The sequence below is a fragment of the Chaetomium tenue genome (assembly GCF_020726465.1).
Source record: "Chaetomium tenue strain MPI-SDFR-AT-0079 chromosome Unknown F5144scaffold_3, whole genome shotgun sequence".
Taxonomy (NCBI): Eukaryota; Fungi; Ascomycota; class Sordariomycetes; order Sordariales; family Chaetomiaceae; genus Chaetomium; species Chaetomium tenue.
In genome coordinates this window covers 541,165-565,064 of record NW_027117331.1, presented here as the reverse complement: position 1 = coordinate 565,064, position 23,900 = coordinate 541,165, and the positions used below count along the sequence as shown (strand labels likewise).

The 23,900-nt window shown below is 56.8% G+C and overlaps 7 protein-coding genes across 7 annotated transcripts; 4 read left to right on the top strand and 3 right to left on the bottom strand.

Annotated features, from left to right (window-relative positions):
* Positions 1-2,368: 2,368 nt before the first annotated feature.
* Positions 2,369-4,051, top strand: F5144DRAFT_488315 (acyltransferase family-domain-containing protein; the record flags this gene model as incomplete). Its single annotated transcript, XM_066785654.1, has 3 exons — positions 2,369-2,512; positions 2,554-3,181; positions 3,246-4,051. 3 exons carry the CDS (start codon positions 2,369-2,371, stop codon positions 4,049-4,051), a joined length of 1,578 nt encoding a protein of 525 aa, XP_066644223.1.
* A 1,660-nt stretch (positions 4,052-5,711) lies between these two features.
* Positions 5,712-6,742, top strand: F5144DRAFT_644289 (uncharacterized protein; the record flags this gene model as incomplete). Its single annotated transcript, XM_066792842.1, has 2 exons — positions 5,712-5,823; positions 5,853-6,742. Coding segments are annotated over 2 exons (1,002 nt in total), but the record flags the coding sequence as incomplete, so codon positions are not given.
* Positions 6,743-9,738: 2,996 nt separating this feature from the next.
* F5144DRAFT_591247 (quinon protein alcohol dehydrogenase-like superfamily) lies at positions 9,739-11,839 on the top strand (the record flags this gene model as incomplete). The annotated part of the gene is made up of 4 exons (XM_066790246.1): positions 9,739-10,542; positions 10,601-10,730; positions 10,787-10,891; positions 10,944-11,839. The coding sequence occupies 4 exons, from the start codon at positions 9,739-9,741 to the stop codon at positions 11,837-11,839; spliced, it is 1,935 nt and encodes a 644-aa protein (XP_066644221.1).
* A 1,723-nt stretch (positions 11,840-13,562) lies between these two features.
* Positions 13,563-14,973, top strand: F5144DRAFT_160912 (mitochondrial carrier domain-containing protein). The gene is made up of 4 exons (XM_066782539.1): positions 13,563-13,722; positions 13,800-13,847; positions 13,918-14,626; positions 14,767-14,973. The coding sequence occupies exons 1-4, from the start codon at positions 13,662-13,664 to the stop codon at positions 14,921-14,923; spliced, it is 975 nt and encodes a 324-aa protein (XP_066644220.1). The 5' UTR covers positions 13,563-13,661; the 3' UTR covers positions 14,924-14,973.
* A 1,821-nt stretch (positions 14,974-16,794) lies between these two features.
* On the bottom strand, positions 16,795-18,732 carry F5144DRAFT_628040 (cytochrome P450; the record flags this gene model as incomplete). Its single annotated transcript, XM_066792318.1, has 3 exons — positions 16,795-17,237; positions 17,557-18,264; positions 18,360-18,732. The coding sequence occupies 3 exons, from the start codon at positions 18,730-18,732 to the stop codon at positions 16,795-16,797; spliced, it is 1,524 nt and encodes a 507-aa protein (XP_066644219.1).
* A 525-nt stretch (positions 18,733-19,257) lies between these two features.
* On the bottom strand, positions 19,258-20,620 carry F5144DRAFT_610762 (isoprenoid synthase domain-containing protein; the record flags this gene model as incomplete). The annotated part of the gene is made up of 5 exons (XM_066791672.1): positions 19,258-19,651; positions 19,710-19,992; positions 20,060-20,234; positions 20,324-20,350; positions 20,446-20,620. 5 exons carry the CDS (start codon positions 20,618-20,620, stop codon positions 19,289-19,291), a joined length of 1,023 nt encoding a protein of 340 aa, XP_066644218.1. The 3' UTR covers positions 19,258-19,288.
* Positions 20,621-21,874: 1,254 nt separating this feature from the next.
* On the bottom strand, positions 21,875-23,873 carry F5144DRAFT_565817 (uncharacterized protein). Its single transcript, XM_066788522.1, has 3 exons — positions 23,347-23,873; positions 22,684-23,150; positions 21,875-22,539 (listed from the first exon to the last, which is right to left on the bottom strand). The coding sequence occupies exons 1-3, from the start codon at positions 23,491-23,493 to the stop codon at positions 22,116-22,118; spliced, it is 1,038 nt and encodes a 345-aa protein (XP_066644217.1). The 5' UTR covers positions 23,494-23,873; the 3' UTR covers positions 21,875-22,115.
* Positions 23,874-23,900: the final 27 nt, after the last annotated feature.

Sequence of the window (23,900 nt, the reverse complement as noted above, 5' to 3'; positions counted from 1 at the left end):
ATACCTGCATCACATGCGTGGCGGTGTCGCGAAGATGAATGCAAACCTCTGGCGGTAAGTGTCCCTGAAGATCTCAGGTTGATCATGACCTAACTGGTGGCTAAACCGGCTTGACCGGGTGCTGAAACATGCCGGGGGGCGAGACGGCTCCGCACATTGAACTGAGCGACCGAGACGGTGGAACGAATTGACGGATTGTGGGAGAGTTTCCTCGTACGAATTGAACAGCGGACCAGCAGCTAACTCACGAAACCTGTCATCTTGGTGGCACGGCTCCACCCTTGCCGGGGGTTTCTTATCTCCTTTTGAGCACGCAAACCCCATCCTGGAACCACCACCCGGCGGCGGCTCTTGTCAGCTGACTGCAGGAATGTTTTGTCTTGGTACTGTGGACAAAATGCGAAGGATTCTTCTCACCGCCGTGCCTCTCTCGGGAGGCGGGTCCGGCTCGTTCTCTTCGGCAGCGACGGGTTGTGGGCGGGACTTGGCGGTCAGAACTCTATATGGTTTTGGGGGTGGGGAAATTGGCGGTGTTGTTTGCTTGAGGTTGTTTGCGCGGGCCAAATACCCGTGCGAAGTACCAGAACAAGAATATCCCTCTGCAGACCTCGGCATCGATGTGGCACGGAGCGGGAGGCCGCATCAACAACCGTGCCGCTATTGTTGTTGTCAAAACCGACTCCTATGCTGCCTATTATTTTAAGAAGAGGCCAGGCTGTTCCGAAAGAGGCCCGGAGTTTTGGCCGATGTCCGGAGCGCCGAGTCTCCTCCGGGTGAATGCCAATCGGGGCCGGCTTGGTAATTTCGCGAAGATGCGCGAGTCCATAAAGGCACTCGTAGCTGCAGGAAAACCGGCGTTTATTTGGAGACTTGCGTGGCCTGTGGGACAAACGGGACACGACCTGTGAGTTGGAGCGGCTGCCAAGGCCCGGGCCGTCAATAAATCATGCAACTTGTTCTCCCTTTAGCTTCCGATGTTTGGGCAACAACAGGCTTTGGTACGAAGTACTCCGTACTTGCAGTTCTGTCCTCCAAGAGGCCCGGAAGACAACGGCGCCGTGGTCCGATCTCGAAAAGAGCAAGCAAGGGAGATAATTCCGTTGATATCTTGGGGTTGCGTTGCCAACCGGAATAGGAAAGAGCAAAAATGGCATTGAGCTTGGAAGGCAGTGACGACATTGGCCCATACCAGATTGTCAGAGCCGAAATGAAAGCGGGCTCCCATTTCCCATGCATCAAGGGACCACACACCAACCGGGGTTTAAAATCACTAGGAATTGCAAAGAAACCGTCAATCACGCATCCCATCAGATTACCGAATCTCAGTTGGCACTTCGTAACCCGTCAGAAAGTCGGGAATTCGGCACAAGCCGAGTTTACCAAAAAAACACCGACTCCAGGTTCCTTGTTTCAGCGGTGCTGCGCTGCGGCAAAGGCGCTCCTCAGTGACGTGACTAACAGCCACTGGTGAATGCGGCTTCTGAACCCACTGCCCGCTGGCCTCCTGTAGCCCCTTTTAGCGGCTGCCTGCTGCGTTTTCTGGTTGGCGGAAAGCTACACAGCCAGTCGCAGTGGGTGCTTCTCGAGTGGCTCGAGAGTGGTTGAAGAAAAGAAACTCATGGTCATGCATCCAAGGCATCTCCACAGCCCCTGAACTCTGCTCGTCCCAGCTCATCTTGGCCTTCTTGGCAATTGTAGAATGGCACGCCAATCCAGGATCGCTGTGGGTTGGCGGCACGCTTGGCGCGAGGCGGGCAAGCCGTCACCCAGAGATGAAAAATCCGTTTCCTTGCCCGCCAGGGCCGCCACCAAAATCTCCAGCAAATCTACTTGGATGCCCTGGGCCACCTCACCCGTCGTCCAAGGTTCAACCACGTTCGAAAACTCGCACATTTTGCCGACCCGCCATCTCGGCGCCGCGAAAGACGTTGCAAAAATCCATAAACCATCGAGTACCGAGACGTCGGGGTCGAGAAAGCCGGATACAGGTCCGTGTCATTCGTAATCTCCACATTATTTCGCCAACCCTCGCAGTCAGTCGTCAGATGCCTCCGGCGTCGCTGTCGACTCTTGGACCCTCCCGGCCCTCTGGCACTATCTGCTCCCAACGACGACGCCCGCCATCATTCCCTTACGAAACGACCGAACGAACGTCTTGAACTCGCCCATACCTAATTCCTCACCTTGGATCTGGCCCTAGAAGAGTCTCGGTCTCGCATTGATTTCTCCACTTTCTTCACTCAGCACCAAACAGTGGGGGAGGATCATCGGTGGCCATCGCCTTCTTGTTTGGCTTTTTTTTTCCTGTCTTTTCTACCTCCTTACTTTCTTTGTTGGACCGGTTCCGAGGTGGCATTAAGCAAACATCATGAGCGCAAGACCAAACCAACGGAACATCAAATGGGTTGAGGTGCGTCGCCCCGTCAGGAGTTCCCCATGTGGCAGCGTTGCAACCTACGCAAACACGAACAAGGCCGGCCATTTTCACATGCTGCTGGACCTTTCCCCCCGCGTCCTGTTCACGACGTTGACTGACCCGGCTATCTCGTGCAGGGCCTTCGAGGTGTTACCTCCGTCCTCGTCATCGCTACCCATATCGCGAGAGCCCTCGACTTCCCCTTGTTCTGGCCCGCCGACTACAAAAATGGGCCCCCGAGGCTACTACAACTCCCGTACCTGCGGATCCCGTGGCAGGGCCGTATCGGTGTGCCCATCTTCGCCTTCCTGACGGGCTTCGTGTGCGCCTACAAGCCGGTGAAACTCGCGTACCAACAAGGGAACCAGCCCGCCGCCCTAAAATCGGTCGCCCGCAGCGCCTTTCGCCGCCCACCGCGGCTCATCCTGCCGGCCCTGATCGCGACCTTCATCAGCTTCATCATGTCGGTCTTGGGCGCTTACACAGCGGCGAACCGTTGTGACAGCCATTGGGTCCGCTTCGACGCGCCGGATCCCTTGCCGTTTGGGGAAAACATCAAGAGGTTGATCAACACGTCCATCACGACGTGGACGAACACAGAAAACCTGTATGACAGACACCAGTGGGCGATGCGCCCGCTGCTCATTGGTGCCTTCCAGGTCTACGTCGTGCTGGCGGCTACCATCGGGATGCGGTTCAAATATCGGATGCTGGTGCATGTTCTGATGGTCCTGTACTGGCTGATTAATGTCAACGCACTGACTGGTACGTCATCCGCGCGCATATGCAACTAGGGCGCCCACGCAACAGACAACTAACAAGGTGACAGAAACGTTCGGCGCCATGCTCTCCCTCGGTACCCTTCTCGCCGAGCTATCCCAGCACCGCCCGACCCAGAACCTCATCTCCAACCACCAACGGCTCTGCACCTACGTTCTGGCCCCGCTCATCTTCCTGATTGGCGGCTACGTCGGATCCTACCCCGCCGAACACGAGGACTGGGCGCCCTGGTCCCTCAGCCTGCACCGCTTCCTCGTTAACCCCGTGGACGGTCACCGCACCGGCAGCATCCTCGTCCCGCGGGGCACCGACCTGCTCCGCCGCTCGTCGGCCTTCTTCATCGGGTGCACGGCCATCTCGCTCTTCCTGTCCCCGCTCTTCCAAAAGGCCCTGTCGCACCGCGTGCTCATCTGGCTCGGCCACCACTCCTTCGCCGTCTACCTCACGCACGGCACCATCCTGCGCACGGTGGGCATGTGGATCGTCTACGGCATCAGCGGCGAGCCCTGGAAACCCGCCGGTAAGAACGCGGACGGCTCGCAGCAGGAGCAGGTGTGGCTCAAGCCCAAGGGCCGCCCGCACAAGATGGTCGCCATCCTCGTCTTCACCGCCCTGACCTACACCGCCGCCTGGGCCTGGATGAAGTGGGTCGACACCGCCTGCGCCCGCGCCACCCAGTGGCTGGAGAAGAAGGTGTTTGAGGACGAGGACGCCAGCGAGGGCAAGGACGGCATGGCCGAGAAGGGGCTCGGCCACAACCGCGGCCACAGCCGTGCTCACAGCCGCGCTTTCTCGAACGGCGGTGCCCAGCTGCCGAGGCATCACGATGGTGAGCGGTCGCAGCCGCCGCCCTAAAAAAGAAAGTCTCAGGGGGGTTGTTGGGACAGGTGAAAGCTCGTTCTGGGCCAGCAGCGATGGGTCACTTTTGGTGCTGCTAGGCCTCGGGAAACAACGATTTAATACCCTTTCCATTTGTCGTAATGGGGCGCGGCTCTTAGAGATAACTTCGCTGCAGCGATTTTGGGGGCATTTGGGGCATTGCATGCGACGTTGGCATATATACATACACGGGCCGTCAATTGTCACTTCTTCTTTTATGTTTCTCTGAAGCTTCATTCGTCTCGTCGCAGCGCGAATACCCCCGGTTCGAACACATCCCGAAACTCTGTTCTGTTGCATAGAAGCGGGGCAGGTGGCGGTCGGCGTCCTAGCGAGTGCGCTGCATTCCCTGGCCGGGGAAACCAAGTGCTTAGTGTATATTTGGTGTGTTTATAATGCGGGTGGTCTTGCTTCGGGGGAGGGGTTGGGGTTAGGCTTATAGTTGACGGAGAAGGACGGTCTTGGTGGGCTGGCTGTCTTCGGGTGTTTAGTTATGTGTACATAACGTTTGTGATTTTGGAGTATATACACTGGCGTCGTTTAATTCGAGGTGCCTTGATGCCCTTCACGTGTCCCTTGTGAGAGTTGATGAGCAGCGGTAGTCATGACGTCGCCTTGCCACTCTGTCGCTCCCGCCGTCCACCTACCCCTGAACATCCTGTGATCGCTTCCACGGTGATGCTAGCCCAGTGGCTACGTCACGCGGCTGGTTCCCTAGTTCGCTCTAGGATGGAATGTTCTGGTGCTTCGACTCCTCCAAGAGCAACAAGGTGCCGAGGCATTGGTATTGGCACCTACATGTAATTAATAACTATCAGCATCTCTAACGGATGGCCATCATCATACTAATCGTGCCCCAACTCCTCCCGTCTCTGGTGAACATGGGAAAACTGTCCTCTGTGTTTTTAATCTTTTTTTCAGTATCCATCCCGAGTCCGTGTATCTGCACGAACAGGTCGAGGTTTGTTAGAACAAAGACATTGTCAACCCTGGGGGCTTGAAACTCTATAGTGCTGTTTTTTGTTTTATTGGTCGAGCTGTACGAGAAAGTAAATAAACTACATCTTGTTGCAGGGGAGATCCTCGCAGAGCAACACCGCGCGTGGGAGTTGACCTCGTAAGTTTAGAAGTTGACCTCATCAAGTTTAGAACATGCTGGTTTCTCCACATCCTTACGCATTACATCCAAACTACCCGCGTGAACATACACAATATAGCTGTTCAAGGTCCATACACAGCCCACAACCTCCCATCCTCCATTCCCACAGCTCCATTTCGTGGAGTATAAGTTTTGGAGCCACAGTGAGTGCCTTGTGATAGCTGTCTTGTCTTTGTTTCCCGCCACCCACCCTCCACTTCCCCAAGTCTATCCCATCTAAACTCTCTTCGACCGACCGACTTTCAAAAGGCATTTACCTTGGATTCGAATTCACCACAATTTCCACAACATTTCACACACACACACTTCTCTCCTGCTCGTTCGACAACACAACAAGACTGCTGACAACCCATTGTCTTGCCCTGAAAATGACAATTCACCCCCCATGCGTCGCCTGCGGCGCCCCGGAACGAGAGTTTAACATCTGCAGTTGTGATCTGGAGCTTTGTGCCACGCGCCAGGTCGCCCCCGGACACAATGCTGCGCGCGAGCGCTACACCAAAAGCCTTCAGACCCCTTCGGTCAGCCACCAACCTGGACATGGCAGCACCGACAACGAACGGGAAGCGATCGATCAGGCGCTATATCAGTTACGACAACTCGGACCGAGCAACCCAGAAAACCCTTGGTTCTCCATCGCACCAAACCCAACAACAACCACCTCCAATGGTGCTCCGGTACATAGCGATGCGCCACCGGGCCACCAACCCAACACGAACCTCGGCGTCTATCTCAATCTGCCGACTCATGGTTTCGGAAACAGTTTGCTGCCCCATCACGGCACCAACAACCCTCAAGCCGGCCCAAACCTTATGCCGCTCCCAGATCAGATGTTCTACCAGGTCCCGCAGAGTCACGATAGCGCTCAGTTGAGCCTGAACTGGCAAGCCCAGGCTTACACCAGCCCAATGTCAGTCCTCAACTCGGGCATGGGGCAAGGATACCAGCCAGTACAAGGCTTCTACGCCTACTCCACTAACATGAACCCTCTTCCCATCACCAACTTCACCCCCATCAACAACAACAGCACCACCACTAGCCGCCGCGCATCAAACACCACCCGCCCCCCCCTCGACTCGGGTATGGGGCAGGGATATCAGCCTACACAAGGCTTCTACACCTACCCCACCGCCTGCCTCCCCATAACCAACCCCACTCCCATCATCAACAACAACAACAACAACAACAACATCACCACCACCACCAACACCACCACCATCCGCCGCCCATCAAACACCACTTACCCCCCCATGCTCAACTCCATCCACACCCGCACCGCCACCACCACCCCCATCACCACCCGCGGCCGCCCCTCCAACTACGGCACCGGCGAGCGCGGCCAGCGCAACGCCCGCCTGCACGCACAGGGGCTGTGCATCTGGTGCCAGCTGCCCAACGTGGACCTGCGGCGCAAGGGCTGCCCGACGTGTCGGCCGCGGCGGGCGCAGACGACGGCGAGGTGGCGGGTGCAGAAGGCGAGGGCGGAGAGGGCGGAGAGGGCGGAGAGGGGGGTGGGGAAGGTGATAGGGAAGGTGATGGGGAAGGTGGTGGGGAAGGTGGTGGGGAAGGTGACGGGGGAGAGGGAGAGGGAGAGGGAGAGGGCGGTGGCGGTGATGACGGTGGGGGGGGTGGTGACGGGGGAGACGGTGGCGGTGGTGAAGGAGGAGGGGAGGTTGGAGGCGTGGGGTGTTGGTGGAGAGAGGGGGGATGTGGGAGGGGAGGTGTTTGTGAAAAGGGAGGAGGGGTGGGGAGAGAGTGTTGAGGGCGACGGGTGGGTGAAACAGGAGAGGGGCGAGGAGGAGGGTGTGATGATGAGAGGCAGCGGGAGTGTTGGGGGGGATTACCTTGTATTGTGAGGTTGATGGTGAAGTCCTTGGGGTGGTGAGGCGTTCATCAAGACTAAGGGTAACGAGGAGCTGGAGAAAGGAAAGGACAAAGACATTGCCAACATGAAATAGACGGGTTAGCGGGTTTGCTAATGGGTGCCCGAGAAGCGGGCGCACCTAGGATTGTATCGCTGCTGGGTTTAGCTAGGGCCTTAGGCTTTCACCTATTTGTCTTAATACCCAGAATTTTGTTTTATGCTGGGCCCCACGCACCACCCCAAGAAGAAATCTACCTCCCTTAAGTAATCCATCATCAACAACTACGCCTCGATGAGGTATACCGGAAGATCAACCCTTCCAAAGTTCGCTAACCTAATTTGTATCTTTGGGTATTAATTAACCTAGAATATTAATTCGTTCTATTAGTTTCTAAACTTCATTAAATCATTTTTAGTTCAAAGCTCAACACCAACATATCCGAGCCTGAATCATATCATCACAGCGATATGGGAAATGGAAACGCGACTTGGTGCGCAGCTACGAGTCTAGGACACGAACGCATCAACACCTCATCAACAATCGAAACGTAGTAAAACCCGAACATGTGATTGAACCACTCGTTGCTGTTTCGAATGGGGCGGATATACCGAGGGGCTCGTGAAGATGAACTTGCTCCTTTGCTAGGGCCGACTTCTGCGGTGTCACAGCAACGGCCGATTAGCGATTAGCGCGTCGCACAATAGTCTTTTCGCGTAGCATATCGCTGCAACTCTGAATTTGACTTTCAAGGCTGACACTTCAAGAGAGGGAGTTCACTTAACATTTATAGTGCCTTGTGGAACTCTAAAGTGGGGTCATTTTCGGTTTCGGCAAGCTTGTCGTCTGAATGCCAAGGAATGGCGCCATCGGCTGGGAGACTTCGCGCCCTGGGGACTCAGGCACAGATCTGGACTGCGATGAAAATACGATGTCCTGTCTCGAGTACTTCCAAACACCCAGACTTCAAGTTGCAAATTGCCAGAAGTATACCTTACAATTTGAAGAGTGTTCTATTAGGTAAAATCCTGTTGGACCAAGCATTTGAGGTTTAGTTACTCAGAAATCCCAGCCTCAATAAGGCTGCTCATTGGGCAACCAGGTAGTTTTCAAGTCCTGGGAAAGAGACACTTTATTAAAGTCGGGGAGCAATTGGTCGCCACCGGCATCTCGGCAGCTCAATGTGTGTGGGTGCTGCAACACAACCCACCATTAAGTCGGGCTTGACACACCAGCTGAATGAAGAGACTCTTCCCTTCGGATAGTGCACTGGACCTTCTTTGCCAACAAAGGACAAACTTGACACAATGCCATGGATTCATTTCTTTCCCAGAGAGGAGGTTCGCACTATTGGTAAAGTCATCCATAGAAAAGGTTGAGTCACGATTCGATGATTTGGCGTTGTTTGCTCATTCGAGGGCGTCGGGGAACCCGAGTGACCATCACGCGAGACATTCCCGGTCATGGCCCACCCTCTTCAGGTGGGTCCCCGATGTTAGTTAAGGTGCCGTTCCCGACATGAGGTACAGCTGGCCAGCCGTGGATTCAAGGTTCTTGGAGTCAAATTCGGTCAATGGAAAGACTTAACAATGCCTCATACCCCATTTAACCTTCAGGACATATTCTAAATCCCATTGTGCCTCTTCGTTGCGCCTCAGAAAACAGTTAGTCAGGGCCTCAGCTGGGGCTAACACTAACAATTGCGACCCTCCCCGCACCCGAAGCGACGGGCAGCAGCGGGAAGCACAGACCAGGCCACTGTCGATAACGCAATTTCTGGGACGAAGACGCAAAGCAGCTCCACCATCCGATTTCGCCATTCCGCCTGCTTCTTGCACCAAGTGTCGCACAGGAACAGCCAGCAGATCGCAAATCGACCAGGCGCAACAATCTCTCGGCCAAGCACAGTTCAACCCTGTTGCAGTGGCGTTTATACCTTTGTGACCATTATAGTCACCGTTTTCCCGACCGATGGCGGGGAGCAGATCCAACTACAGACGAACGCAACAATTGAATCAGCGGGCCGTGATAGACTCAGATTGACGAGATCCCACTTCCAAGTCTCCCTTGCATCGCCTGCAACGCCGCTCGCTGCCCAACCCTGCCTTCCTCCCTGCCTTCCTACCGCCCCTCGATTGCGAAGTACCAGCAGCCCATTGCGTGCCACCCTGCCGCTTCTCAACCACTTACCCGGCCGCTTGACCGCTCCGAGACCCGGCCAGTCCTGACACAGGGTCAGCGTCTCAACCACCATCAGCAGCAGCACGCAATCGGCTCAGCCTGACCGTCACTGGCAAGCGAGCCCAATGCTTGCACGGGCCATCTAATCTGGTACCAACGCAAGAAACCCATTTGCTTGCGTTTCCCGCCCTGCCGCCCCTATGGAACGATTCCAATCTTCCACCATCCCCCATGGCCACCCGCCGCACCCGCCGCACCCGGGGCACGATGGCATCGAACCCTCAACAGATGACGCCGACCAGGCGCCCCTGAGAGACCGATCCACAACCAGACATAAGACTACTCCAGTTCTCAACCGGGAAGTCGACGACCAAGATCAGGCGGTGGACACGACCAAAAACTGCAATCACCTACGGCCAGAGGAGGAGGCACGGCATCGGTCGCGCGGCAGCTTGACCAACATGTCGTCATCACTAATAGGGAAGACGGTCACGCCCTTCTTGAAGGAGCACATTCCGGCCATGTACGCGCCCGTCGGGAGATCGAGAAACGAGCAGTCGGCGAGAGAGAAGAACCCAAACACGAAATACTGCTACCGCCACCGACCCGACTCGAAATGTCGACGAGCCGCCGACGAGGCCAAGATGGTCATGATACAGCAGGAGCTGGACAAGCTCACCTCGGCCGATCAACAAGCCATCACCCACGTGTGGTCGTTGTTCTCCGCTGCGCCGTCGCGCCACCGCGAACTGATGCTGCAGGGGGTCCTCGCCCAGCTCTGCTTCCCCCAGCTATCGCTTGTCTCCCGCGAGGTGGGCGAAGCCCTCAAGATCGACTTCATCGCTGCCCTACCCGTCGAGATCGCGCAAAAGGTCCTCTGTTTCCTCGACACCGTGAGCCTCACCAAGGCCGCCCAGGTCAGCCAGAGGTGGCGCTTACTAGCCGACGACGATGCGGTTTGGGTGCGCATGTGCGAGCAACACGTCAACCGGAAATGCACCAAATGTGGTTGGGGGTTGCCGCTCTTGGAACGGAAGAAGCTGCGCAACTACACGCGGGCGCGCCAGCTGGCGAAGGACAATTCCAACGGAAGGATCCAGGAACTCAACGACTCGTCGCCAACAGAAGCCCTGGGACATCCATCGGGGAAACGACAAATCGAATCGGCCGATGGCCCCGATGGCAAGCGGCGGTGTATCGACAAGCAGCCGGAGGAAGAGCCTATAACCCGGAGCTGGAAGGCCGTGTACAAGGACCGGTGGCAGGTTTGTGCACACCCTCGGTCGTTGATCTGACCGACTAAATGCTAATGTGGTTACTCAGGTCGGATACAACTGGAAATATGGGCGATGCTCGGTCAAAACACTCAAGGGCCACACCAACGGCGTGACGTGTCTCCAACTCGACGACAACATCCTCGCGACCGGGTCGTACGATGCTACCATTAAGATCTGTATGTCCTCTGCACACCTTCCGGGTACTCGACCTAGAACTAACATCGGTGGATAGGGAACATTGAGACGGGCGAGGAGATCCGCACCCTTCGCGGCCATGCACGAGGCATCCGCGCACTGCAGTTTGACGATTCCAAGTTGATCAGCGGCAGTCTGGATAGTATGTTCCCCCTCCTCATCGGCTAGGTAACTCAATCCGCTGACTTGGTCAGACACCATCAAGATCTGGAACTGGCGTACCGGCGAATGCATCTCGACGCTGCAGGGCCACACCGATGGCGTGGTGAGCGTGCACTTCGACGCGCAGCTCCTCGCCAGCGGGTCGATCGATAAGAGCGTCAAGATCTTCGACTTCAACTCCAAGGAGGCCTTCTGCCTGAAGGGCCATACTGACTGGGTCAACTCCACGCGGCTTGACATTAGCAGCAGGACTGTCATGTCGGCATCGGATGACACAACACTAAAGCTCTGGGACTTGGACACGAGGCAGGTCGTCCGGACCTTTGAAGGCCACGTCGGGCATGTTCAACAAATCCTGCTTCTCCCGCCAGAGTATGAGCCCGACGACGAGCTGATGACCGGCACCGCCGGGCCGGGCGACAATACCGATGCCCTCTCTACCGCGAGCGGAGGCGACGGGAACTCGGCGGCGGCTTTCATGCACCCGGACCGGCGCAGCAACTCGCCATCTCGAGACGAGGACATCCGCCAGCTGTACGGATTAACCTTTGCCTCGGATCCCTCGCGCCCTCTCCCTCCCCGGTATTTCCTGTCCGGCGCCCTGGACAGCACCATCCGCCTCTGGGACAGCGCGACGGGCCGGTGCATCAAGACCATGTTCGGCCACCTCGAGGGTGTCTGGTCCCTGGCCGGCGACACGATCCGCGTCATCAGCGGGGCCAACGACGGCATGGTCAAGTGCTGGGAGCCGCGCAGCGGGAAGTGCGACGCGACGTTTGTGGGGCATAGGGGCCCCGTCACGTGCGTCGCGCTGAGCGACAGCCGCATGGCCAGCGGCAGCGAGGACGGAGAGATCCGCATCTACTCGTTCAAGGATATTGGGGCCGCCAACGGCCAGTGCGTGCTGGATGTCGGCACCCCGAACTAGTTGGGGATTGGAATACGGCGCGGCGTTCAACATCGAGCCGCTGCATGAGGGAGTTTGAAGGTTTCTTTTTTGGTTTTTTTGGGTTTCTCTTACTGGCCACCTCCTTTTGCTAGGATCCGTCCGCAAAAGCAGGGCATGTTTATTGGCTTTTGTTCATTGGTTTCTCCCGGTGGGTTTGGACTGGCGGTTTGGTTTATTTGGCGGCGCATCTTCTGTTGTCTGGGATGTGCAATGCGAAGGGGTACCAAAAACTCATAGATGGGCACGGCGGGACGGACATGGGTTTTCTGGTTGGACATGAATACTCAATACCCGATTTAACAATGCAATAATCACACCATGTATATTCCCCAGACGTTTTCGTTTTCTCAAGTCTCCACACCCAGGGCATCCCTAATCCGGCTATCTCCTCCTGCTTTGTTGTTGTTTCCGGTCGTCGCTTGTGCACCGCCCTCTCGGCACCCGCAAAATGACCTCGGCATTGGCTGCTCGCGGCTGGGCGGCCGTTCCCGGGAGCATCCGAGCTCGTGGTTGGCAGTGTGGGGCAACATGCCTCAAAGACCCCTCAGGTTTCCCCGCAGAATCACAAGCTCGGCTTGGGGTCGGTTATCCCGCTAGGTACGTCACTGCCCGATCACAAGCCAGGACTGAACATTCCGGTAGCGCTTTTGGTTTGGGGTTGTCCGGCCCATCTCCCTCACTTGGCTGCAATGGGAGTTTGTCACGAGGTCGGGTTGCCCGTTTACGGTCGCGTGTTGCCCGATTCCTGCTAGTGTTCAGAGTGGAATGGGAATTCGGTTGACAGTTGACAGTGCAAGCCGAGGGCTGACTCAACATTTCATCATTCCCCAAGGAGAATGGCGAATCTGCCGGGGTTCTTGGAGTCAGTTGCCAGGTACAATTGGAGATGTGACGTCCTATCAGGGTGCTGCTCCGCTAAGCCGACGGGGTCGTCATCAACGGAGCATTCACACCTTGACGCAACTCTGAGAGTAGCGCCCCGTTCCCTATCTTTGTACATCTACCCTTTGTCTTCATGTCATTGGCGTTGGCCTACTACCTCTCGTGGATGCAATCTCTCTTTCTCATTGGTGTTCTCGGCTACGGACGAAGGGGTTAGTTGCCTTTCCAGGCCAAATCCCCTGGCCCAACCCACCAGGTGGATCTCGACGGGTTCCCTTCCCGTCAAGTTTCCCGACGCCTGGGGCCGGCCACGGTTCTAGGTCCTGTCCCATTCATATCTGGGGTCGGGATCTCGTTTGTTCGGCCTTGTGCCCGCTCGGCTCGGCTGCTGCTCCGTCCAAACACCCGATTTGCCGCGAAGTTGAGAGTCATACTTACACCCGAATAATACCTCCCTCAAACACCACCTCCTCCCTTTCCCATAATCTACTCTTATTTCTTCTCTGGCTCCCCTCTAGTGATACCCTCTCGTCTGTATGGTTATTTCTTGTGGACTCATACACCAAGATCCCTAGACCCGACTGTGGAGTGATCCACATTACTCTCTCTCCCGGTGCCCGAATCCGTTCGGCCTACGCTCCTTACTGATATATTTTGTGTCTTTGGCTCGGTCTTTACCTCGACGACTTTGCGAACACCAAAACGAATCCGCAGCATCATATTTACGCTTTGGAGCTTTCAAGCCACGGCGCTGCAGCGTTGCTGGTTGTACGAGTCTTAGGATATCGTCATCCTCGGCATCCGGAGAAAGGGGCTTGGCATCGGCACGGCGATTACTCGGTATCACCTGTTGGAGCCGTGAGCGCGGTTTAATGACTACGACGGAAGAAAAAAGCAAAAACACACACAAGCATACAATATGGCGACAAGAGTTGGGAAAGATGGCAAAAAGCCAGCCTCCGCGGCGACCAACCTGATCGGTGAGCCCCAGCCACGGCCGCGTCCCCGACCTGGGTGCTGGTGTGCCCCATACTAACTCAACGGGTTCGATTTGCAGCTGGCGGAGGCGCTGGTATGATGGAGGCGTTGGTGTGCCATCCCCTAGGTCAGTAGGCACCGTTCCGTTCCACCCCCTGTTGTATCAGGAAACACGAGCTGACCCGGACCTTGCCCAGACACCATCAAGGTGCGCATGCAGCTGTCGCGGCGCGGCCGCGAACCGGGCATGCCCAAGCGCGGCTTCGTCGCGACCGGGCTCGAGATCGTGCGCAAGGAGACGCCGCTCGGGCTGTATAAGGGCCTCGGCGCCGTGTTGACGGGCATCGTGCCCAAGATGGCCATCCGCTTCACCTCGTTCGAGTGGTACAAGCAAGTGCTCGCGAACAAGGACACGGGCGTCGTCTCGGGCCAGAGCCTCTTCCTAGCCGGCCTCGCCGCGGGTGTGACCGAAGCCGTGGCGGTCGTGACCCCGATGGAGGTGGTCAAGATCCGGCTGCAAGCGCAGCACCACAGCATGGCCGACCCGCTCGACGTGCCCAAGTACCGCAACGCGGCGCACGCGCTGTACACCATCGTCAAGGAGGAAGGCGCCGGGGCGCTGTACCGCGGCGTGTCGCTGACGGCGCTGCGCCAGGGCAGCAACCAGGCCGTCAACTTCACCGCCTACACCTACTTCAAGGAGTGGCTGTACCAGTGGCAGCCCGAGTACCGCGGCGCCAGCCTGCCCAGCTACCAGACCACCCTGATCGGCCTGGTCTCGGGCGCCATGGGGCCCCTCAGCAACGCCCCCATCGACACCATCAAGACCCGCCTGCAGAAGATGCGCGCCGAGGAGGGCACCACCGCCCTGCAGCGCATCACCAGGATCGCGGGCGATATGTTCAAGTGCGTTTGCGTCCTGGCCCCAGAGATGCAGCCCCCCCCTCCCCTGTCCTCCCCTGTCCTCCCCTCCTTTCACCCCATCACCTTATTCTCCCCAAGATGACAGCACCAGCGCTAACCAACCCACCCCCCCCCTTAACCAGACAAGAAGGCGTGCACGCATTTTACAAGGGCATCACACCGCGCATCATGCGCGTCGCGCCCGGCCAGGCTGTGACGTTTACCGTCTACGAATACCTCAAGGAGAAGCTCGAGAAGAGCGGGCCGGCCGTCCTGACGGGGGGAAGGTACGAGGAATAAGTGATGTGATAACTTGTGTGCTGATCGTGGTGTCCCCCTTACTTACCTTACCCCCCCCCCCCCCCCCCCCCCCAACGACCAACCCAACCCACATACCGCCATGACATGCATGTCATTGGCCCTACCTTTTTTTCTTTTTTTGGTAGAGTGGGGGTTGGTTTCGGTGCCGCCCTTGCTACCTACCTAGGTTGCCGTGTTTGTTTGTCTTTCTAAGTGTACCTACTCTCGGCGGCAGGGTGGATGTCTTTTCTTTTGGTCCTTCTTTAAGTATGGTTATGCTGATGGAGTTTTGCTCTCTTGTTCTTCTTTTACAGTCGCGATCGAGAGTTCAACAGTATGAAGGCCAAGGCTGTATAAGGAGTCCGTCGGAGGGAGGTTAGGTGTTTTGGATACGTCAGGAGGGGGTTAGAGGTGTGGCTGGGTATCTTGGTGTTTTTTCAGGGGCGGTTAGAGACTGAGGATTACCTTAGAGAGGGGAAGAGGCGAAAGGATATGGCTCGCGCCTATGGGCGGGGTTTCGGGTTTGGGATACGTCACTTCTATGGAAGTGCCATATCCGCTCGGACAAGAAGGTTCACAGACCATCAACCAACCAGACGAAGTCGGCCGCATTACGTTATTGATAGGTACATAGCGGCAGGCAGTCAAAATTTCATATAGACATTCCACAACGCTGCCCGCCGTCCTCTGGATCTGCGTTCTAGACCCTCGCGGCGATCCCATAACCCAAGTTAACCATCTCATACGGCCACCACGAGCTATTTAACAGTCGGCGGCACATGGCTAACATTTCTCAGCTACTTGCGAGCTTTTGGTACGCATTCCATTTCCGAGCGGTATTTTCCAGGCGGGGACCGGCGAGGCGAAGTCTCATCACCAACGAGGCCTAAGCTGAAGAGGTGATGGGAAGCGTCGCGGGTGTTGATAATGAGGTTCTCATGAGTGCCCTGGTGGTCGTCAAGTACCTACCTGCCTGCCGGTCTCATTATCCAATCAACTATGTCCACCGCACACCCTCTCTCAATAATCCAGTGAATGGGCCTGTTCGCTAACCCCCAATAAATGCAACGGTATAGTTAACGGCATATGCCATGCCGCCCAAAGTTCACAAGCCATGGTTGGCTGGAATTGCTCGCTTCGAGCCAAAAAGAGAAGGTCTGTGTGGGGTAAATTCACTTACACGAGACCAACAAACCCTACCCGCACCCAGCCCGAGAAATGCATCTTTAGCATCCAATGAATTACGAATACTTCTGGTAATGGAAGAGAGGATGTTCTAACATCAGATATACACCTAGTCACCTCTCCGAACTGAATATAAAAAGACGCAAAGAACAATTCCAAGCTTTTGACACGAGGGCTAGAAAAACAGCGAAGACCGGGAAGCCAGCGTAAATAAAATATCTAGAACACTATAAATCCACACTCAAGCCCTGAGGCGTTGCACCCTAGATGGATAATGGTCCTGTGAAAGGTTTGCGTTTAGGGACGTGTGGCCTTTCGCCTCCGTATGAGGGTCTCGCAGGTGCCGAACAGCACAACGGGGGCTTTTGTGAGATTCCCAACTACCTTGGCTCTGAATGTAGGATCTAGGATGGGGAACACCATGGGTGCGGGTCTATAAGCGAATACAAGTCTAAGGAAATCAATGGCATAGCGCGGGCTACAATCTAAAGCTATCTGTTCTAACTAACACCATCCCGTTTCATACACAGCATCATCCGTCATCCTATAAAACCCAACCAAAACCTACCTACCTACCTACCTACCCAATACTTTTCTCCAACAACCGACCCCCCTTCCTTCCAACCCACAAGTTCCAACTCGCACATGCAACCACCCAGTCACCAACCCACCCCTCCCTCACTGACTTACACCACCGCCTTCCTCACCTTCACAAACAACGGCTTCTTCTCCCACAAAATAAACGCCCTCTGCCGCACCCACCCCAAACTCTCCCCACACACCTCCAAATCAAACCCATAAAACAACCGCCCCACCACCAACCGCATCTCATGCCACGCCATATTCTGCCCCAAACAATCCCTTGGCCCATACCCAAACGCCTGCATCGCCTCCCGCCGATCCCCCGCGTACTTACCCCTACCCTCGTCGCCCGCAGCCAGCCAGCGCTCGGGCGCGAAGGTGTCGGGGTCGGTGAAGTTGGACGCGCTGCGGTAGGTCGCGTAGTGGTGCACGGAGACGCGCGTGTCGGCGGGGATGAAGCGGTCGAGCACGGTTTTGCCGGAGGCGGCGACGATGCGGGGGACGCCGACGGGGACCGGGGGGTACATGCGCAGGGCTTCGTGGATGCCTTTTTTTGAGGGGGGTGGGGGTTAGTTTGGTGTGGCTTGGTTGGGTTGGGTTGGGTTGGGTTCAATGGGGGTGAGGGTTGGGGGTGGGGGTGGCGACGAGGGTTGGGTTGGGGGTTTCGGTGACTCCGGTGAGGGATTTGAAAAATTGAAATATGGGGTTTGGGGTTGAGGGAATTCAATCAACCCAGGGGATGGGCTGGATCAGGGTTGAGGGAATTGATAGTCCCTCAGAGGCAAATGAGATGGTGTTGAGTGGTGGTAAGGGGGTCAGGTGATGGTGTTGTGCGCGAGATTGTACTAGTGGCCAGGGGCACTTACAGGCATTGAGATATTTTAGCGGGGCGGTGCTTTCCATGGTGATCTCGTCCTCGTTCCGGAACCGGCCACGCAGCTCCTGGGTCAGGAGCGCCAGCTTGTCCGGGTTGGTCAGGAGGTAGTAGGTCAGGCCGGACATGGCCGTGCCCGTGGTCTCGCTCCCCGCCAGCATGAAGACGTCGGCGTGGCAGTACATCTCGTCGAGGGTCAGCTGCTTGTCGCCCTTGGCCGACAGTACCAGGTTCCAGATATCGGGCTCTTCCGAGCCACGCTCCAGCCGCTTGTCGACGCGGTCGGCCGAGAACCGGAAGTGGTTGTACTTCATGTCCTGAACGGCCTTGGGCTCCACCAGGTCGAAGAGGGTTTGGAACACGGGGTAGTACTGGATCAGCTGGGCGATGGGGATGGCCCGGATGGAATCGAACACGGCCTGGACCCAATGCGAGTAGGTGGTCGACTCGAGCTGGCCGAGCGACTGACCAAAGGTCAGCTGGCCCATGATGTCGAACGTGGTGAGCTGGAAGAGCTTGGCCATGTCCACGGGCTTCCCCGCCTCGCCGGCTTCGGCCAGCTTGGAGAGCAGCTGGTCGACATGGCTCCGGAACACGGGCTCCTGGCCCTTCAAGGCACGCTCGGAAAAGGCCGGGGCGAAGAGGGCGCGGTATCGCCGATGGTCTTCATGAGCGGCCGCGCTGTTGATGCCGTAGATGCCTGTCGTGCTGATCAGTATGGCGGTTGGTTCGACCAACATGTAACATGTAACATGCAACATGCAGACAAAAAAAAGACTGGGGGGTAAAACCTACCGTTGGCAGGGGTGACAAACCACTCCTTCGCCTTGGCGAACTCCTTCCCTCCCTTCTCATGCCGATTGTGCAGGGCCTTCCAGACGGAGCCCCCGTCGTCGACGAAGCTGAGGTCGTTGGGGCTGTAGCGCACGACGGGACCGTACCGGACGTGGAGCTCGTGCATCCACCGCACCTGCGTCCCCGTGATGCAGGCCACCCAAAAGGGTATGCGGCTCACGGCACAGGAAGCGGGACCGGGGAAGCGAGCGAGCGGGTGGAGCGTTGCCGAGTGGATAACGGTGGCAAGGAGGTAGGCGGCCACGGCAGCGAGGACTGCGGTGGCCGCAGCCGTGCCGGTTGGCCACTCGGAAAGGGAAGAGAGCCAAGACATGGTGAAGAGGAATCCGAGGTTGAAATGTCTGAGTCTGGGCTGCCTGTCTGTCATGCACTGTGTCGAACGCACAAGATGGTTGCCAGATTTGCTCTCTCCTGCAGTAGAAAGGTCGTATCGACGGGAGGTCCGCAGAGTGAACGCGACGCTTGTCCACTTATACCATCAGTCTTATTAACCGACGTGGCCGGAGAGGCCGAAAGATCGACAAGGGTCGCATTGGAGAGGATACCGACCAGGACTACATCCTTGCGGACAGGGGGCATGCCTCGTTTTTGCCGCACGAGCGAAATAGGACTGGGGTCACGACAAGGGCGAAAAGTCCTGTCAGAGCCACTGAGAGCCATGCAGGACCTGCGAAGATTATCATACTGTGTTGAATGCAGGAACCTGCATCATGTGGCTGGCTTTCTCGTCCGCGAGAGCCGCAGCCAAGAGACGCAACGGGGAGATAGATAGCTCAGGAAAGTAAGATAGTTTATTCGTAACGTTGCCGGTGTGTCTAGTCTATATCATGCCGCTCTTCTCATGCCTCTCAAACCCCTTACTGCAAACCCTACAAACTCATGGTCGCGATCTTCGCATTCTTTGCCTTTGGCAGCAAGCGCAGCGTCCGTGTCCTTTTAACCACCATGCCGCGGCTCCCAAAGTAGCGCTGGCTCTCGTAGCTCCAGTGCAGCACGCCACTCACACACTGCGCCATCCCATCCACCAGTCTCTGCACGTCAAGGTCTACCGGCCCGACCCAGCGCGGGAGCAGGCTGTAGAGCGCGTTGAACTTCTCCATCTTCTCGCGGCTCAGCTCGCCGGCCTTGTCGATGGCGTCCTGGACGCCCACCTGGAACTGCGCCATGATGATGGTCACAATGTTGTGCTCGTCGTCTCCGACGGCCTGTTCCTTGTTGTACGAGAGTAGATCCTGAAGACGAACAGGTGAGTATGACAGCCAGCTTTCCCATGAGGAAGGGCCAACTTACATTGCCAATGACAATCAAATCCACGGCGAGTGTCTCCAGCATGCGGAGAATTGGGTGCTCCCGGATGTGGTCTGGGATGTCCATGTCCAGCTCCCAGAAGGCGATTGTGGAGGGGGCGCCCGAGGTGTGGCGGCGCAGGGGGAAGTAGCTGTCGAGATCGAGGATGCGGGACTCGGACCGGTGCTCGGCCTGCTGGGCGACGGACTCGACGTAGTCGATCCACGTCTCCAGGAAGCGGCGCTTGAATGTCTTGGTGGCTGTCTTTGGCAGACGGAGCCAGAACCTGTTCAGAGGGTTGGGTCAGCTCCCGATCGGCCCGAGCTGCCGTGTGTTGGGAGGGGAGTACGTACTGTCGTGCGATCTCGCCACCGATCCATTCGCCCTTCGGACGGGGCTTATGTGGATAGCACAGTGCATCCATTTGAATACTCGCCTGGTGCCAGACCTCCTCGGGGGTGGACTGGTCTGAGTATTCGTCGAACATGAAGAAGAGGTGCATGAGGTCGCATCCGGATCGTACGTATTCTGCTCATGGTGGCGAACTGGTTAGCAACGCAGGTCCCCGGTGGAGTCCACGAAGACACTCGTAGTCTAGTTCTTCTTGGGTGTCTCACCTCGTGGCATGCGTGCGTAGCACATTCCTGCGAGAAGGTCTACATGTTTGCCCTCAGTCAGTAACCTGGGGCCGGGTCTTGCGGTTTACTGCATCTCGGGCGCCACCGGAAGAGAGGCTTACTGAGCTTGCCGTAGTCGTGGATCAATCTTTGTGTCTCTGGGTCGAAGGCGCCGAAGCTGGCACTCCATTCCAAGCACTCCTCCTCGATGTCGGCTAGATGCGGACTGACATACCGGGGCCAGCTCCAGACGGACTCCAGAGGCGGCAGCCTCAGCTTTCTCACTGGCGCGTTCATCCCGAGAGTCTGGTAAGAGGTGGTAGCTGCGGGCAGGGTGCAGATGACAGGGTTGTGTATTCAAGACCAAACCGGTTGCATCAAACTAAGACCCAACAAGAGTTACCAACAACCAACAGCACACCATGGGCAGGCACGCGGGGGTATTATAATAACATGGGAAGCCCAAGAATAAGATCACCCGGCCGGCTGGGAACGTGGAATCGGGCAAAACCTGCCTCCCTCGATCACGGGATGACTCCCGCACAACCAGTCCGCCGTGTCCCCAGCCAGTCCCGGCGAGCTCAGGAATCTGGAATCCGATATTACGATCCCCCTATTCCCATGTTGGCCTGGTCCTTGGGGTTCTGAAGTCCCGCCGATAAGGATTCCCCCTGTTGCCCAGTGTCCGCTGCGACCCTGATTCCCTGTTACCACTCCTTCGGTACAACCTTCTTTCCTTCGGTAAGACCCTTGTCTTGCTGGTTCCGAGCCCGAGCGACCGACCAACCCCACAACTGTCGCTTCGAACGCCTCCAGGCCCGGGGATTGGGCTCAGGCCGATCAGCAGAAAAACTTGCCGTTCACGGGTTCACGGAGGGGGATTCTGAAAAAACAGGAGGCGGCGCAGCTGCCGCTCTCCCCTGCCCAAGGGACTTCTCTTCGGCGTGGGGTAACACTGGGCACGACGAGGTGACAACGACGGGTGGACTCGGCTCGGTCGGTTCTGGCTCCGTGGAGGATTCTTGGAAATAACTAGGTACCTACCCTAGTGTTTCTCGTGAGTGGGTGACTGAGACTCCACGGTGCCGCCCTCCCCCTCGGTAGTCGGCAGCGGTGCGATCGGCCCCAACTCCTTGTGAAGGGGACGTGCTCTCGAAGGTGCCCCCGGTTGTCTCATCGGGTATCGTTGAAAACTTTTAAGCTGGGCGGGGGTCAAGTAGACAAGATGGGGGAAGTTCGGTGCGGGCACGCCGAGGGCACGTGGACGGTTTCCTCCGGCCGTTGCCAAGTGAGACACCGAACTTTAAGATTTTTTTGCCATTGGGGGGAAGAGACTATGGGCGGGCAGTTTGGGGGTATGGGTCCCGTGATCGACGTGCAAGTTTTGGCGTTATATCTGAGTACATGTATCTGATCAGATTTGGGGGCCGAGGTAGTCTCGCAGTATTCGCTCTCTTGTCATGAGTCAGTTATCAGTCAGGCACCTTGCAAAACCCGTTGTGAATGGAAATGACGTTTTCATTTTCGTTCATATTTTGGAGAAGGCGTCAGAAAAAAAAAAAAAAAAAAAGCCGTCTCACGCGGGAAATTAGTGACCTGTCCCACATCCCCCCTGTTCAGTCCAATCCCATGTAAACAAACCACGCAACCGCCCCCCCAAAAAAAAACCGAACCCCGAACCGAACCAGAACCTGGGCAGAGACCCACAACGGAATCCCACGCCCTGTTTTTTGCCCTTGTATGTTGCCTGCTCCTGCATGCTGTGAAACAAAGTGGACTCGGGTAAATGCGCTCAACACATCTCACGACGGGCCTGTCCTGGTCCGGAGTGCCCGTTACCACCCTCGTTGGCGGACCAGTTGTCATATTCGACGGTAAAGACGTCAGTGCGGTGCACGACACCCGTGTTGAGCGGCTGCTCGTCCTTATCGCTGCTCTCGTCGGAGCTGGCCGCCTTGATGTCGGTGCGGCTGCTCAGCTTGCTGTGACCGCTTTTGCCCATGCCTCCCATCCCATAGGACGAACCCTTGCTGCGCTTGTTCGTCGACGACATGCGACGCACTAGCGGCCGGAAGAAGGGGATCGAGCACGCGATCACCGTGGCCACGAATTCAGCCACCAGCCAGATCAGCACCACGGCGGTCCCGTGAGTGAAGTCGGCGCTACGCGAGACGGCAGGAATGGTCGAGGACTTGTAGATACCGACCACACCAGCGCTGGAACGGAAGAGACAAGGGTCAGTAATTGGTGAGAGAAAAGAGGGGGAGATCACACGGGCAGTGATCACAAGGCCATCAGAAAATTGCAGTGGCTTGCAACCAAGCCCGAGGAGAGAGGAGGGGTATGGGTATATGACTTACACCACACCAAGACTCATGGACGCAATAATACCCGACTTCTCACGCTTCTTCATCTGCAAGTTCCAAATGACCAAGCTGGGGAAGGCAGTGAGGACCAAATCCATAGCGGCCGAGTAGCCGGCAGCAAAGACACCGAGGCCGATGACAACATTGCCGTCAACGCAACCCTCCGTCGGCGGCACGCCGCACTGGAAGAACTGCACGATGGAGATGGCACCCATGGACCCGTTGATGGTGACCAACATGAACCAGAGGGCCGCCTTCTGCCATGGCTTGGTGACGAGCCGGAGCAGGGTGATGATGAAGGACGACTTGGAGACGGCGATGGCGATGACGGCGAAGAATTGGCCAATGGGCAGGTAGTACATCAGCTTGGGCAGCTGCGTCAGGTCGGCGTCGGCGAGATGCTTGCCCAGACCCCAATGGGTTGTCTGGATGGAGATGATGACGAAGACTAGGAAGAGCGCCTGCACATGGTAGTTAGCGGGAAGAACACCCCACGAGTAAGATTCACCGCCTAGGTAGCCAGCCCCAGCTGAGCCGGCAACGATCCCGAGACTGGCGCCCCCATGGGGGTCCGGTCCTGGTTCGGGGCTTGCGCGTCCGAGTGGGAGTTGAGGGGGAAGGGCAAGAGGAAAAAACGGATTAAAAGAGGTACCGTACCCATGACAAAGCGAGGATGGCATCGTCGAGGCCGACTTTTGTGCTCATCGACTGCTTGCAGTAGAAACGCAGGCACATGAAGATGAAGGACACCACGGTGCAGACCACCATGGTGATGGTCATGGGGGGGCCATTGTCGTCAGCCATTGTGGAGGAGATTGACGGGCACTAAGGCTGTGGTCGAAAAAAAACTCCAGGGCCAAAACACAATGAAAACGAATGAGCGTGTGTACAATGTGTACACAATGAAAGGAATGCTGTCTCGATGCTCCGCCTTGGTCGGGCGGATGCGTGAGTTAAAGGATTGTGAGGGCCTGGAGGGGTTGCAGAAGAAAAAGGATCATCATAATTGGGACCGTTATGGCATTAGGTTCATTTACACATTTCCATGTCGCCTCTCCTTTGAGGAAAGGGCCCTGAGGGGCCTTTCTGTAGGAACAAGGGGAGCCAGACGGGTCCAGTACTACGGCAACCTTCTCGGCCCGCGCTGGTGTGTTGCTTCTGACAGTTCTCCCCGTGCAAGATACGGGCTCAACGGTCGCCTACGGGCCAAT

Coding starts and splice junctions, on each gene's coding strand:
- F5144DRAFT_160912 (XM_066782539.1), top strand. CDS start 13,662: ATGGCGACAAGAGTTGGGAAAGATGGCAAAAAGCCAGCCTCCGCGGCG. Junction 13,723..13,799: donor CGCGGCGACCAACCTGATCG/GTGAGCCCCAGC, acceptor TTCGATTTGCAG/CTGGCGGAGGCGCTGGTATG. Junction 13,848..13,917: donor GTTGGTGTGCCATCCCCTAG/GTCAGTAGGCAC, acceptor GACCTTGCCCAG/ACACCATCAAGGTGCGCATG.
- F5144DRAFT_565817 (XM_066788522.1), bottom strand. CDS start 23,493: ATGGCTGACGACAATGGCCCCCCCATGACCATCACCATGGTGGTCTGC. Junction 23,151..23,346: donor CCATCCTCGCTTTGTCATGG/GTACGGTACCTC, acceptor TACCATGTGCAG/GCGCTCTTCCTAGTCTTCGT. Junction 22,540..22,683: donor TCCATGAGTCTTGGTGTGGT/GTAAGTCATATA, acceptor CTTCCGTTCCAG/CGCTGGTGTGGTCGGTATCT.